Source organism: Ceratotherium simum, chromosome 28 (genome assembly GCF_057802395.1).
Source record: "Ceratotherium simum simum isolate JZ-2026a chromosome 28, ASM5780239v1, whole genome shotgun sequence".
Lineage (NCBI taxonomy): Eukaryota > Metazoa > Chordata > Mammalia > Perissodactyla > Rhinocerotidae > Ceratotherium > Ceratotherium simum.
Window position 1 is genome coordinate 8,655,138 of NC_141927.1, and position 14,982 is coordinate 8,670,119.

The following is a 14,982-nucleotide window of genomic DNA, read 5'->3' on the forward strand; positions in this document are numbered from 1 at the left end:
GTAGCAGGAAGTAACAGAACATCCCTCTGCACAAGTAGATCAACAAAGCAATCTCAAATCATGGGGTTGCTAGAGGTCATACCCAATCATCCTCCTATTTAATAACATGGGGTTGGATATATAGAGTTTAATTAATTGGCAATTGCCTGAATTGTGAATATTTTCAGTTTATTTTTTCCTGTTCTTGATGACTCCTTCCTCTCTTTCATCAGAATACCAACTTCTTCTGGTTGGTATTCTAACAGATAAAAAGATAGCTTTTCATCTCATTATCTCTCATATTTCCTCCCTTTCTATTACATCTGTAACAAAATCTGCTAAATTGCCTGTCACTCCCTGTCTGAAATGCTACAATTGCTTGATCATGTAATAGAAACATTTTCTCAATCCTTGTAACGAGCCTTCCTCCTATCTATGCTGCAATAATCCAGACTCTTTGGACAAAGGGCCAAAGGAGTCAAGAATATTTGCAAAAGAGTGGTTGGAGCTCTGGGCCATGAGTGAACAGAAAGGAAGTAATGACTACGTGACTACAGAAGAACTATACAACTTTAAGGTAGGAAATGACGACACTGAAATTGTTAAAGATTTTGTTTACCTTGGTTCAGTCATCCATTTAAATGGAGACTGCGGCCAAGAAATCAAGAGAAGACTGAGATTTGGAAGGTCGATAATGAAAGAATTAGGAAAGATCCTCAAGTGTAAGGAAGTGTCATTAGAGACCAAGGCCAAGATTCTCCACACCCTCGTCTTCCCTATCACTGTGTACAGGTGCGAAAGCTGGACAGTGCAGAAGGCTGATAGGAAAAAATGGATTCATTTGAAGTATGATGTTGGAGGAGAGCTCCAGGAGTAATCGGGACCTCCAAAAAGACAAACAAGTGGGTCCCATAGAAAATTAAGTCTGAACTATCTCTGGAGGCAAAAATGACTAAACTGAGGCTGTCCTACTTTGGACACATCATGAAAAGGCAGGATTCTTTAGAAACAACAATAATGCTGGGAAAAGTAGAAGGCAGCAGGAAAAGAGGCAGACCAAATATGAATTGGATTGACTAATAAAGGAAGCAATAGACATGAGTCTACAGGAGCTGAGTAAGGCTGTTGAGGACAGGACATTGTGGACATCACTCATTCATAGGAGCCGGAGCCAACTCGATGGCATGTAACAACGACGATAGGCTGGAGCAGAAGGAAAGGAAATCAGACAAGGCTCTAAGGGCTCTGTGAGGACAAGGAGAAAGTGCAGAATTGGAGTAACAGAGAGAGCGAACAGAAGGATAAGATGAAGTGACAGGCAGAACCCCTACTTTGCTGACCACCAGGGCATCATTCAACACAATGTGAATGTGTTCTTTGGCACATGTATAACACAACATGAATCATGCCCTATGGTGTTGTGCAATGTTACTGGTGGTGCGAGCATGACTGGTTTAAATTTACATATTCAGAAAGTCTCACTTGAAAAAGCCAGGGGTGAGGGGCCGGCCCCGTGGCGTAGTGGTTAAGTGGGCATGCTCCGCTGCTGGTGGCCCAGGTTCAGATCCCAGGCATGCACCAATGCACCACTTGTCAGGCCATGCTGTGGCGGGGTCCCATATAAAGTGGAGGAAGATGGGCACGGATGTTAGCCCAGGGCTAGTCTTCCTCCCTGCCCCCCCCCCAAAAAAAAGGAGGATTGGCATGGATGTTAGCTCAGGGCTGATCTTCCTCACCAAAAAAATTAAAAAAAAAAAAAAGCCAGGGGTGAGTTATGGGAGCCACAGCTGAGGGAGAGTAGAGGAGGTAGAAATAGTTAATGATGAAAGGGTGGCCCACATGGGCTGAAAGTGTTTGTACAATCTTGGGGAATACCATAAGAGAACAAAAGAGTTGACGACATATTCTATAAATGAAAGGGAGTGAGTAGGAAGTCAGTCCATTGTGGAGGTCAATTAGAAAGTTGAGTAGACAAATAGCCTGAACATCAAAAACACAAACATCTGTTAGGGCAGGACCCCATAACTCATTCCAGAGCTCATGGAGAGTAGGAAAATTAATGGCCTTCATATAAGAGAGCTGGAGGGGAAGCATATTCAGATGGGTCCCAGAGCATCCTCATCCCACCTCCATGGCTTTGTTCCTGCTCTTCCTGGACTGTGCCCACACCACTACCACTCTACTTTCTGACAAAGTCACAGACAGCCCAGCTTCTCTTCAAGGTTCCTCATCAGAAAACTTCTCTTGATGACAGTAGCCTCCACTGATCTCTTCCATTCTTGACCAATGGTTTTAGCAATCATTATATTTAATCTAGATAGCCATTATCCAATCTTATAAAATTCTCAAATAGTTTTCTGTGCTCGAGTTTTCTATTTCCAATTACCGTAGAAGTCTTTTCAGAGCATAAATTATACCTACTCAGTTTCCTTCACTATGTCATTACATGTAGAAGAAGGGTGGGCATGAGGTTGACCCTTAAGAAATACTTGTTCAGTCAAATCAAGATTAAAATAAATTTAAGAGGTTGCTTTTTAGGGAGGAGTACACATTTTTTAACCTAGTTTTTTATTTTCTTAAATTTTTTCAGCTTTATTGACGTAGAATTGACAAAATCGTATGTAGTTAAAATATACATCATGATGATATAGGTGTACATTGCTAAATGATTACTACAATTAAGTTAATTAACACATCTACCACATAGTTACCTTTTTTGTAATGGTGAGAATGCTTAAGATCTACTCTCTGAGCATATTTCAAGTATCTAATACAGAATACTCTTTTATCATGGAAGTGTTGGTGGCCCTTGGTACAACGATTCTGCCACAACAGTGATTTGAATATGATGCAATGAGATATATGAGTTACCACTGGCATTTCAAATTTTTGTAACTTCTTTTGAGTTGAGTACCACTTTACCTCTCGGTTTATTTAAACCAGGAAGTATTTCTCATGTTCTGTAGAGGGAAGTCTTTTAAAGTAACTGCTCTGAAATGAATGAAACTAATTAATAACACTAATTTTTCTAGGGATCTCCGCTTCATTTACACCTAGGGAACCAACTACTTACAAACTGTGCACATATATTAATAGCTGCTCTGGCTTCTTCCTCCCTAGAGACTCGTCACTCTGAATTTACTCTCTCATACATAATTAACAAACAAAAGTGTATACTTCTCTGTAAATCTGTCTTTAGAAGGGAAAGACTGTTTAAAACAGTGACAATAATGGATAAGTTGCCATACATGTCTCATATATCTAGTACCTCCTTGTCATAAATTTTTGTCCTTTTTGTACTATTTAAGAAAAAAAAACTGAACCAGAAACTCAGAAAACTCTCTTATTACCCAAGGTTCATTATCTGTGCTTCAAATATAGATGAAAGTAAGTAGTTGACTTATCTCAATAGCAGAACATGTCTACTAAAGTAAATATATTACCGTGTATTTGGTCTTCAGCACTTTTGAAAATACAATTACATTTCAGGTCTTCTCCTTTACATATTTATGTTTTTTCTTTAATAAAAGAAATAGCAAACAAAATATTACACCCAGAATGAATAAGCCAGCAGTGAGTTATATTTTATTTTTATATTTTATATTTTACTTTATATTCTCAGGTAACACCTCCTTCACTATGCCCTGATACTTCTTAAAAAACAAGTCCGTTTGGGACTTACAGACTAGGATTTAATCATGGTGGTATTTTTCACCAGCAGAGAATGCTACTGATGGTGAGAAAAACCATTTCTAAGACTTGCAAAACAATTCCTTTTGCATTATAACAACCTCACAGGACACTATCTTGTACTCACACACAGAAAAATTAAACAAATCAAGCAAAATGCAGAAACAAGAACCAACCTTCCCCCTACCCCACCCCCAGCCCACATACCCACACCCAGCAAACTTCAAAAGTTTAGGACCCTTGAGCCAGCCCTGGTGGCCTAGAGGTTAAGTTCTGCACGCTCCACTTTGGTGGTCTGGGCTTGGTTCCTGGGCATGGACCTACACCATTCATCTGTCAGTGGCCATGCTGTGGCAGCAGCTCACATACAAAAAGAGGAAGATTGGCAACAGAGGTTGGCTCAGGGCGAATCTTCCTCAGCCAAAAAAGAAAAAGAAGTTTAGGATTCTACCAGCATAAGAAATACAAATCTATATGTTAAAACAGATCAACCAGTTTCCTCACTTGTTAACAATATATTAATCATGATATATAATGAATTCTAAGTGAGCAATGGAGCCTCAATGGATAATTCCTGGAAATACTGTATGTTTGGGTTTTGTTTTGTTTTAGTTGTTTCTTTATCCTCATTTGATAAGTATAAAAAAATATATCTAAGGTCACGAAGAAAGAAAAATACCAAAATCCTCTGGTTGAAGCCTTAAGAGTCTTCTCTGTTAGAAAGTCTGGGTTGAAACCACAAAGCAATTACTAAGAAGGACACATCTGCTTGCAGTTTTGAGAAACACTGCTATGAAACCATCCTCTTCAGTAATCTGATGAGGATGTGGGCATCAATGTGTTGTATTTATCTCTTTGCCTGTTTGTTTATTAGCTTATGGGTATTTAGAGCTGAATGGAATCTCATAGGCCACTTAATTCAAGTCCTTCATCTATACCTGAGGAAAAAGGTAACACAGAGCAATAACAGCCAAGCTGGGACAAGAAACATCATCTTCTGATTTCTGGTCTACTGATATTCAACCACAGTATGCTTTATCTCTGTTGATTCATTTAATGGTTGGAATATAGGTCATGTGTTTTTCTATATGTTCTTAGTATTAAAGGTATAAATATTCTCTATAAATGAACTACAAGAAAAATAAACACAATATGCTTGTCAAAACAGAGAAGTTACAATATCTTTATTGGACATAGTACAAGACAATTTAAATCAGTCAAAAAACATAGTCTTTCATTTAAAAGAAAACACCAAATGCCATCAAATATTTTTATAGACAAAATAATTTTTTTTTACTTTAAAAACTATGCTTAAGTAATACAAAATAAGTTCATATTACTAATCTTTTTGTAATACGTTGCTCAGGGATTCTGTCATTCCACAGCATTTTCAGTCTACACTTCTCTCTTAGATCACTCCAGTCCTTCTTAACACATGAAGCAGTTCCTGCAGATCTTTCCTACCTGATAAGAATCTTCACTTGACCTTGGATCCATCCAAATTCTTTCTCTCTCCCTCCTCCCCCTTTCTCTTTTTTTAGTCCTTGAAATCTGCTCCATGAGAGCAGGCTTGTATCTTCACCCCTTTATTGAAAACACTTAATTTCAACAGGCTTGCATCAATGAAAAAGGCATTAAAGCAAAAGAAATGTCATTGCTCTCTTCTTCCTTCTGTTGCACTGAACACTGCAGGTCACGCATTTCTCAAAATGCTGTCTTCCTTGACTCTCTTAAAACTGCACTGTCTCATCTGCCTTTCAGTGGATTCTTCCAGGTCCTTTATGCCTTAATGTTGTCCGTCGCATCAAGGCCTTTGGTCCAGTGTTGAATCCCTCCCATGACTGATCTCTAACCCTGTCCTGGGCAAATAAATACATTCATTCCACAGTTTTGCCTTCTTTCCTGTTTCCTGCCGTGACTAATTCTAAATATATTTTACATAAATAAGAGTCAAATTTTGTATTGCTTTAACTTTCTACTAAGTGAGCAAGGTGGGCAATATAAGACGAACAGCTTAATGGTAAGAGTATTTGTTGGTTTCTTTGCCAATTATCTGGAAGTTGCTACCTTCAGAGTCTAGACATGACCTCAAACAATGGGGGACAAAATACAGATTCACACATAAGTGTCATAACAGACGCAGAGATAAGGCACTGAGAGCGTACAGAAAAGACTGTCATCAGACGCAGAGGTGACTAACCTCCAGGCACTTGTACACCATATTCATGGTTTTTACCATATTCTCCTAGCAGTGCGTAAAAATATCATAGTTTATTGAGCATTTATTATTTTCAAAACTCTTTTCAAATATCTCTTTTTTCTTTCCTACAAACATCCCTATAAGGTAGATATTGATGGTATTATTCCCATCACTTACGCATTGAGGCCCAAAAGGTTAAGTGACAAAAATGTCAAGTTCCACAGCTAATTAGTGGATAAATTAGGATAAGATTTTATTAAAATATTTGCTTTAACTCCTTCTATAGCACCAAGTTGCCTCCCAGTATATGGTTTGTCCCATATTTGAGTACCATCATCACTCTCATATACTTCATATTTTAAAACACAATTTAAATTTTTACTAAAATATATTTTAAATAAAACTTTAAATCTCTACCATAAATAGAAAATCAGTATCCCTTGTCTTAAAAACAGTGATTACCAAAGGCTCAAAATCTAGGGCCTGCTCTCTCTTTATTATAAAGGGAAGTATCTGAAATATGATTGGTACTCTTTTAATTACGTGACCTTTTTTTGTGTGTGTGTGTGAGGAAGATTAACCCTGAGCTAACATCCATTGCCAATCATCCTCTTTTTTTGCTGAGGAAGACTGGCCCTGGGTTAACATCCGTGCCCATCTTCCTCTACTTTATGTGGGACGCCACCACAGCATGGCTTGATAAGCAGTGCATAGGTCTGCACCTGGGATCTGAACCTGTGAACCCTGGGCCACCAAAGCAGAGTACGCAAACTTAACCACTACCAGGCCGGCCCCCTATGTGACCTTTTTTTGACTTGAGCAGCACTTTACCTCTCAGTTTATTTAAACCAGGATGCATTTATCATGTTACGTAAAGGAAGATCTGTTAAGGTAACTGCTGTGAAATGAATAAAACTAATGACACTGAATTACAATTTCTTCCTGATTTAATCAAAAGAATTGAAAGAAAATTGAGATAAGAATAACTTTATCCCTGTAAGATTCAATTTTATTTAATGCCATGTCCTTGAACCACCTCAAATAAGATCACGCTCCTCCTAAGATGGAAAAGCTGTATAACATAGCGTGTGGGGACACAGACTCTGCAGCCAGCCTGCCTGAGCTCAAATCTCCTCTCTGCCGCTTACTAGTTCAGTTACTTTGGGCAAATTATTTAAACCTCTCTGTGTAAAAATGATGATAATAATAATGCTTATATCATAGGATTGTTATGAGGATTAAATTACTATGTACTCATAAAGTGCTTAAAACAGTGCATGGCACATATGAAATACTGTAGAAGTATTTGTTAAATATATAAAATAAAAATACTCTGCATTTCACTAGTACATACCCCATGCTTGGAAAATACTAAGCTGGGAAAATCATGGAAGTTTTTCATGCAGGAAATATATTTAAGCTGAGCCAATGAAAGATCAATAGAGTTGCATTTCCACGGAGAAAGAGAAAGGGCATGCCAAGGAGTAAAAACCAGCATGATCAAATAGTTGGAGGTAAGACAACGGGAGTAGATGAAATGAGTTTGCAGTTTCTTTGGTTAGGGCATAAAATGCATGGGAGAGAACAGTGGGAAATAAAGTTGGAGAGGATACACGGTATGGTAAGAGCTGTGCTTGAATGGGGTGCTCTGATCATCACGTGGGGATGATCTGGGAGGAGACTGGAAGAGGGGAAGTAACTTGCGGAGGACAGATCATTGGAGTCCAGGCAGGAGGGGGTGAGGAGCTGAATGAAAACAGCTGATGAATGAAATACGGTAAAACAGTTTGGACATCAAGAGATGCTACGACGTTAGATGAGCGAGGCCAGGTATTTGCCAGTGTCATCAAGAAAAAGAAAGAGTGGGGAAGATTGCAAGGAAAGGCAGAAGAGAAAACCACTTAGATCTGGGGAAAGATGAATTCAGTTTTGAACATAATGAGGTTGAGAGGCTAGAGGAACAGCTGGTGGAGACGGCTGACAGCCGAGCAGAGGGATACAGACTGGGGAGTTCTGTACACATAAATAACACTTGAAACCATGAGACTGGAAATCATTAGTAATTTTCAGAGGAAGAGTTCCAGTACATTGGAGATCATCTACCCCATCATAAGGCTAAAGAGTGGCTGGTGAGGAAAAAGAGACAGCAACTAGAGAGACTTAATGAGTAACAGTGAAACGAAACAGAAATGTAACAGCACTCCCATAATGTAACTCTTCCTAAGATTTTTTGGCATTAGGAACCAGATTAGAAATTAAAAGCAATATATTAGATATACAAGTAAAGGAATAACAGTTGTCATAAGTAGCTCAGATAACCTGATGAAGGAGAGAGACATTCTGGAATAACTATTTCTCAAAGCATGCCCCAGACTTCCTGCCTCAAAACTGGTTGGACTGCACATTAAAATTACAGGTCTGGGGGCCGGCGCCATGGCATAGTGGTTGAGTTCGGCACACTCCGATTCAGCGGCCCAGGTTTCGGGATTCGGATCCCAGGCGCAGACCTAACACCACTCATTAGCCATGCTGTGGGGGCAACCCACATACAAAATAGAGGAAGACTGGCATGGACATTAGCTCAGGATGAATATTCTTCAGAAAAAAAAAAAATTACAAGTCCACCACTCAACCTTAGACCTTCTGAACCTGAATCTTGGCAGTAGGATCCAGGAATTAGTATGTAACAATTCTCTAAGTTATTCTAATTAGACAAAAAAATTAGAGGTTCTAAAACAAGAAGTTTTATCAAAATAGCAGGAATATTTATTTTGGTATTGTCTAGTTTTGGTATATCTTATACATTGTAGAGTAAGTAGTAGGTGACTATTTTGACAGGTCATCTTAACAAACTAAAGAGGAATATGTTTTAACTACATATCATATTATTTTGTGGATTCCGCATGCATTATTCCAGTTATATCAGCTATGTAGGTCAAGCCTTTCTTTCTTGTTGAGATGTGGTTTTGTTTGTTTGCTATATCATGAGTGGTGTGCAGAGAGGACATGGCTTCACATTATTTATCCTCATTTCCTCATCTCTTGTCAAACAGTTGAAAATAGAATGACCTCAAATCAATCAAGTTAAAACAGAATCTAATTCTTTTTTAAGGCCTCTAGGTTTCTAGGTTAAAACTAATTCTGTCCTTAAGTTTAAACCCATCTCATTTACCGGAATTTTCTTTGTCTTTCAATTGTCTAGGAGAAAGACCTATATATTTTGGTAATTATAAATGACAGCTCTGACCCTTTCCAGTTAAAAATAATTAAATGACATTTACGTTTAAAGATTTTTTTAAATTTAATCTTACATATTTAATTTAGAAACATATCTTCCCCCCAAAATAAGTATAATTAAGCCTATGCTTCTTTTTAATTGACACTATACCAATTCAAATATGTATGTTGTACAATTAACATGTTCTTGACAAATAAAGCAAGCTTCTAAACAGTTCACTACAAAGCATTTAGTTTATTGTGACAAGAGGATATTGAATTAAGGATTTATGCTAATTGACCTACATTCCAATTTATGACAAACTCGGTTCTAAGTAAAATAAACAGTAGTTTACAATAGTTTTATTAACTTCAGAATTAAACTAAAATAAAAAGGATTAGCCAATCTGATTTGAAATTATTCTGAATTGAATTTATCCCAGCATTCTACTAACACATTTCCACCCAGGCATGAATTTCCACACTCCACTGTTTTGCTGTGAAATTTTAGTGTGACTGTCCAGATTTCTTCATATTTCTAATTAAAGATTCAGTCTTTTATCATATGTGTTTCAGAAAACTTACATCAAATTTTCAGTTGTAAACCTGATAGTGTCTGTATTGTGAACCACATTTATAAGACACGTCTTTTAGGAATGAGATCCATTAGTTGGCTACTCAATTCCTTCTCTCCTTGTGGAGCATACTGGTCCTCGCATCAATGCCTCTCCCCTTGAATCTGACAGTCCTTGCTGATTTTTGTGACTGACGAATAGAATGCAGCTGAAGTGATGTTCTGGGACTTAAGATGTTCTAGGTCACAAGAATCTTTGCAGCTTCTGTATGAGTTTCTTGGAACATTTGTTCTAGGGATGCTGCCTCTTGGAAGCCAGTCACCATTTTGTGAAAAGCCAAGCCACTTGGAGGCAGCCTCAACTGAACTCCCAGCCAAGAGCCACCATCAGCTGCCAGCTACACGCGTGAGCTATCTTAGATGGCCAGCCCAGTCAAGTCTACAAATGGCTGAATCCCCAGCAGATACTGCACTGCAAAGGTACATGACCTCAAATAAGATCTGCTCAGGAGTCAACCCACAGAACCATAAGAGATAGTAAAAAATTGTTTAAAACAACAATTAAAACATTCACTACTTTGGGGATAGTTGTTATACAGCAAAGATAACCATAAGATTAGTTTATCTTTCTCTGCTCAGGTTCAGACTATGAGACTTTTATAACTTTCTAGGGAAAATAATATACTAGAGGCCAAATTACCTTTAAAAGTTTTACCTAGTAGTCTAGCATCATTTTCTTGATTTGCTTAATGGAAATAACTCAACCTTATCTTCTTTGTATGTTTTTTCCTCCAATTGTTATTGAATCAAGATTTAAGCAACATAAATTTATACAATCTTGCCCAGCCCCCTCACCAAATAAAAGAGGAAACAGGATCTCTAAGATTTATATGACCCACCCAAAAACATATGGGATTATCATCTGCTTCTCCTGCGTCGTCTTGGTTCTTTGTACCTTGTTCATAACTGCCTCTAGGGGGTCACATTTCTCCTGAAAAAAGTATGAATGCAAGAATGTACTATGTCTCATTATTCTTTACCCAAACTTGCAAACAATTTTACAGAGGCTTAACCAAGGCCATTTTTGCTGAAATTGAATGAGAGCAAATTGTTTCCATCTAATTGTCTTCTCTTGCCAAAATTTATGGACTGCTAGATCTAACAGTGGATATTAAAGATATCACCTTTCACTGTTGTAATTTTAGGGCATTTAGTACATATTATGTAGTTGATGTTCCTCTTCCTGCAAATAGTTTTTATCCTTTCTCTCTCCATCCCTCAACCACCACTCCCTCTACTCTTACCTTCAAACAGATAATTCACTACATGTATTTACCACTCACTAAAGGTCGGTAACCCTCAAATCTTTATTGTCCTTCTTGTTCCTGTGCTCTGATTAAACTCTCATTATGTATTTGCAACCTCCTAAACATCTCTGTTTAGATGTCTTGCCATCACCTCTCAATCAGCATGTCAAAAGTGAAATTAACCTTCTGTCCAAAGCATCCAGAAAATAAAGCATTTGGTTTATCCCTTAAATATTCTATCAAGGGGCTCACTATTTCCCCAATCTTTAAGGTTTCAAGTCTCCAGAGAATATCTGCTATTCATGCTCCTCGCTATTGCTCAACTGCCTAATTGTATAGATTTTTCATTAGAAATATCTTTCATCCATCTTTTTTCTCTCCATTTCCATCATTACCACTATTCTACTATGACTGACCTAGACTTATGTCATATCATTCCAGGATTACTGTGACCGCTAGTTCTATCCTCTCCAGTTTACCCTTTGTCTTAAACAACACTGTTCAATTTATCTTCCTTCAACACTAATTTCATTATAAATCTTCCCTGCTCAAAAACCTTCCATGACTTTCTATTTCCTATTGTGTGGAATTAAATAACGTTCAACATCATCTTTTAAAGAAAACAAAGAACAGTAAGCAATTTGATTCAAGGAGAAATTAAAAATATTCCTGACCTGTCTCACCCTGGAGCCTGACACTCCACAATTAGCTTGCAGGTTAAAGTCAACTTTGCACCTAAAATGGAAATACTTTTAGCAAAGAATTAGTCTTGCACTTCTTAGTATGAAATATTTCATCATGTCCTTTCTAGAGAGCAAAACCTGGGGGCTGAAGAAAAACCTTGTTGCATACCTAGATAAGCTGAAGGCATCACTGAGGAACGAAAATAAAATAAAAGCAGGGAGCATGAGATGCCAAAATCTCAATTTGCCTACTTTGCAAATAACTTTTTTTGAGAATTAGCCTCGTGCATAATAGATATGTTAACTATGAATTATTCAGAATATTTGATTAACCAATTAGTCTCATTCTTCCACAGTACTAGAGCACGGATTTCTTCTTCTGAGTCAAACAAGAATTGATTGCTATATTTACCCCCATAGCACCATCTTCCTTTCTTTAAATGATAAATTTCAGTTGTCATGACATCAGCAAAAGATGGATTCAGCTTGCTGGCATAGTTGGGCATTCTCCTACCCTGTTTTTCCCCTTAGCCTAGCAATTTGGACTCCAGTGCTGAACCCTCACCCCCCACCACCACTAAATAAAAGAAGTTCTAAGTAATGAAATTCTGTGTGTTTCACAAGTACATTAAAAGAAGAGGGAAAAGATGACCTTAAGTGACCAAGTGCTTTTTCTCTACTTTCTGGATGTACTTCCTTCCTTCTTTCTCTCTTTGGCCCCCCTCTGCTCTTTGGCTCTTCCTATTTCTGGACTGTGTGTCTGGGTCAGTGTCCCGAGTCTTGGCTTCATGCTCTCACTCTCCATTGCTACATACCTGCTCTTTCTCTACCTTCCTGCTCTGTGGCTTTTCACCTGCTTCCTTTACCCACTCTCTCCTCCTAGCCATCTGACTCCTACATGAGTTTTTAGTGACCCCAATTACAATAGGAAAAATGTAATCCATTCCTGGCAGAAGAAGAAAGACACAAATTGTAGGTATCTGTCAGACTGCAGACAGGAACAAGAACCCTTAAGAGTTAGAGACCAAGGGCAGGATTATCATAGAAGCTCAGGTGTCAACTCCACCCACTTTCCACAATAAATCTTCCTATAACTTAGATCGTGCATCATTTATCCAAGGACATTGAAGTAAAATCCAGGAGCAACTGTTTTCATTACAGTTTGGAAATGCAAGCTAGAGAAATAATTAACTTCAAAATTATGAGTACCTTACCCTTTGATAGTCCGCTCAAGCTTAAGGTTACAAGGTAAACAACATTATTCTTTCCAGAGATTTTTTTTGTTGGATCCAAATAGCATCTTAATACTTTTAGTAGAGTAAATGAATAGACTACGATAAGTCAATTATGTTGGCTTTCCAGGCAAGAGAGCTTTTTCCCTCCTTATGTTATTCTAATAAGAGTTTACATGTCCATATACAAGGGAAAAAAAGAAAGAGAGAGAGAGAAAGTAAGCCTGAAACACGTTCTGCCACACTTGGGAAAGTGTTTTATCTTTCCTTTTCAACTTGAAAATATTCCTCTCTTTCAGAAAACTATTAAAAACAGTCCATTCTGCAGATCCTCTGCAAGACTGTTTTATTCAAAGGCCCTAAAAATGGGTCTTTCTATGACTCTTCCAGGGTCAAGCGAGAAGAGACTATGAATGTCTTGACCACAATTAACATTCATAGGCAAAAATGTCCTCAGCTTTCTCTTTTTTCCTTTCTTCTAAGTTGGCCAGTGTCTATAAACTCCACCGATTAGCAGTCAAAGCATCCCCTAACCCTGGAGCCTGTGGGAACTTGTGGGAATGTCAACCGGACACGTCAATCCCAAAGGCCTCCTTTACTCTGGAAGAAATCCCTCACAACAAAGGGAGAGCTGGGGGAGGGGCGCGGGATGGACTTGGACGAGAAGTGAGCGCTACGCTGGCGTTGAATAGTAAACCGAGACTGCTGGTGGATCGCTAATCAGTAACCGTGGAAAAGCAACAGTGCCCCGTCCACTCGGGATACACCGAAGAAACCACACCACGTCTGGGACGATGCGTAACGCCTTCTCTCCCGCGCCTCCCTTGCCCTTCTCCGAACTCTTCTCCTGGGACCCCACCTCCTCGGGCTGTTTGATCGACTCTTTCACACTCCGTTCTCCCACCCCTCCACCCCACCCGACCGCATTCCTGGGGCCGTTCCAAGCTGCGGCCGCTGAACTCCCAAGGAGTGGACTCTGCAGAGCAACTTGAGCTGAGCCGGACTGCGCGAACTCCGCCGCCCCGAGACCTGAGCCGGCTGGGACGCCCTTTCCACCTCGCCATTTGCCCAGCTCTGGTTTAGGAAGAATCAGCCTTCAGCCTCAATTTTAAACATGTCGTGCAAATGTGGCACTTGGTTGAGACAGGGACTAGACAGTGTCCCCGATCTCGCCCCGCCCCAGCACCTTCCCGGACACAAACTTTTACGCATGGAAGTTTTACGAAGTTTCCATGTCTCCTGCCCCATCTCAACTTGCTCCCCGACCTGCACACCGAAACGTGGCAACACGTGGGGACAGCGACCTCCCGGGAATCCGCTTGCTCTCTCGAACCCCGGGTCTCGCAGTCTCTCTTTATTCCTCCCCCGCCGCCCCAAGCGCGGCGCCCCCCGGGCTGCGGTCCTGGCGCCCGGGCGCAGCCTCCCACCGCCCTCGCCTCCAGATGCCACCCTATCCCCACCGCCTCCTCCCAGGAAAAGTCCAGAGACAGACCGGGGGAGGCGGGGAGGGATGCAATCAGAGGCCGACCACACATCCACTGTCTTTCCGTGGCTTTCCACCCATTCCCGAGGCCGAGGCCGGGGGCGCCGCGTCCCCACTCCGGCGATCGCGCACTCACCCATGGCCTGACGTCCTGCTGTCCTGCGTCCCCGGGGAGCACGAGTGACCGGGCGCTGCGCGCGGCCAAGTTCTCCAGGCGGCTGCCCAGCTGCTCGCGCCGCGGCCAGTGACAGCCTCGCCCCTCCCTGCCGAGCGGGCTCTCGGGGCTCCGGGAAGCTCCGCGGGCGCGCAGACCCCTCCCGCTCCCACCTGGCCGCTCCGGCTAATGGCTACCGCCCTCCCCTTCCCTGGCGCTCCCCTCCCCGGCGGCCCCACCCCGTCCCTTTCACTTTCGGGCGAGCCACGTGCAAACGCCTCCGCCCTGAAATACGTTAAATACACATTACTTACACAGGCACTGTCTCAGCGGCCCCTGAATGACCCGGGAGCCAAGATAATCCCTAACCCGGAGACTAGGAAAAGATTATTCCAGAACAAGGGACAGGTTTGGTGTGACGATTTTACATTCCCTGTAATCTTCTCTTGTCTTCAGTATACTCT

At 40.5% G+C, this 14,982-nt stretch overlaps 1 protein-coding gene across 2 annotated transcripts in view; it reads right to left on the reverse strand.

Moving 5' to 3' along the window:
• The window catches only part of GPM6A (glycoprotein M6A), a 323,217-nt gene extending 308,526 nt beyond the window's left edge, over window positions 1-14,691 (reverse strand). For both annotated transcript variants that reach the window (XM_087418312.1, XM_014786228.2), the window contains exon 1: window positions 14,501-14,691. In XM_087418312.1, the coding sequence (XP_087274438.1) occupies window positions 14,501-14,504 (4 nt within the window). In that variant the 5' untranslated portion in view covers window positions 14,505-14,691. The remainder of the gene's footprint in view (window positions 1-14,500) is intronic.
• Window positions 14,692-14,982: the final 291 nt, after the last annotated feature.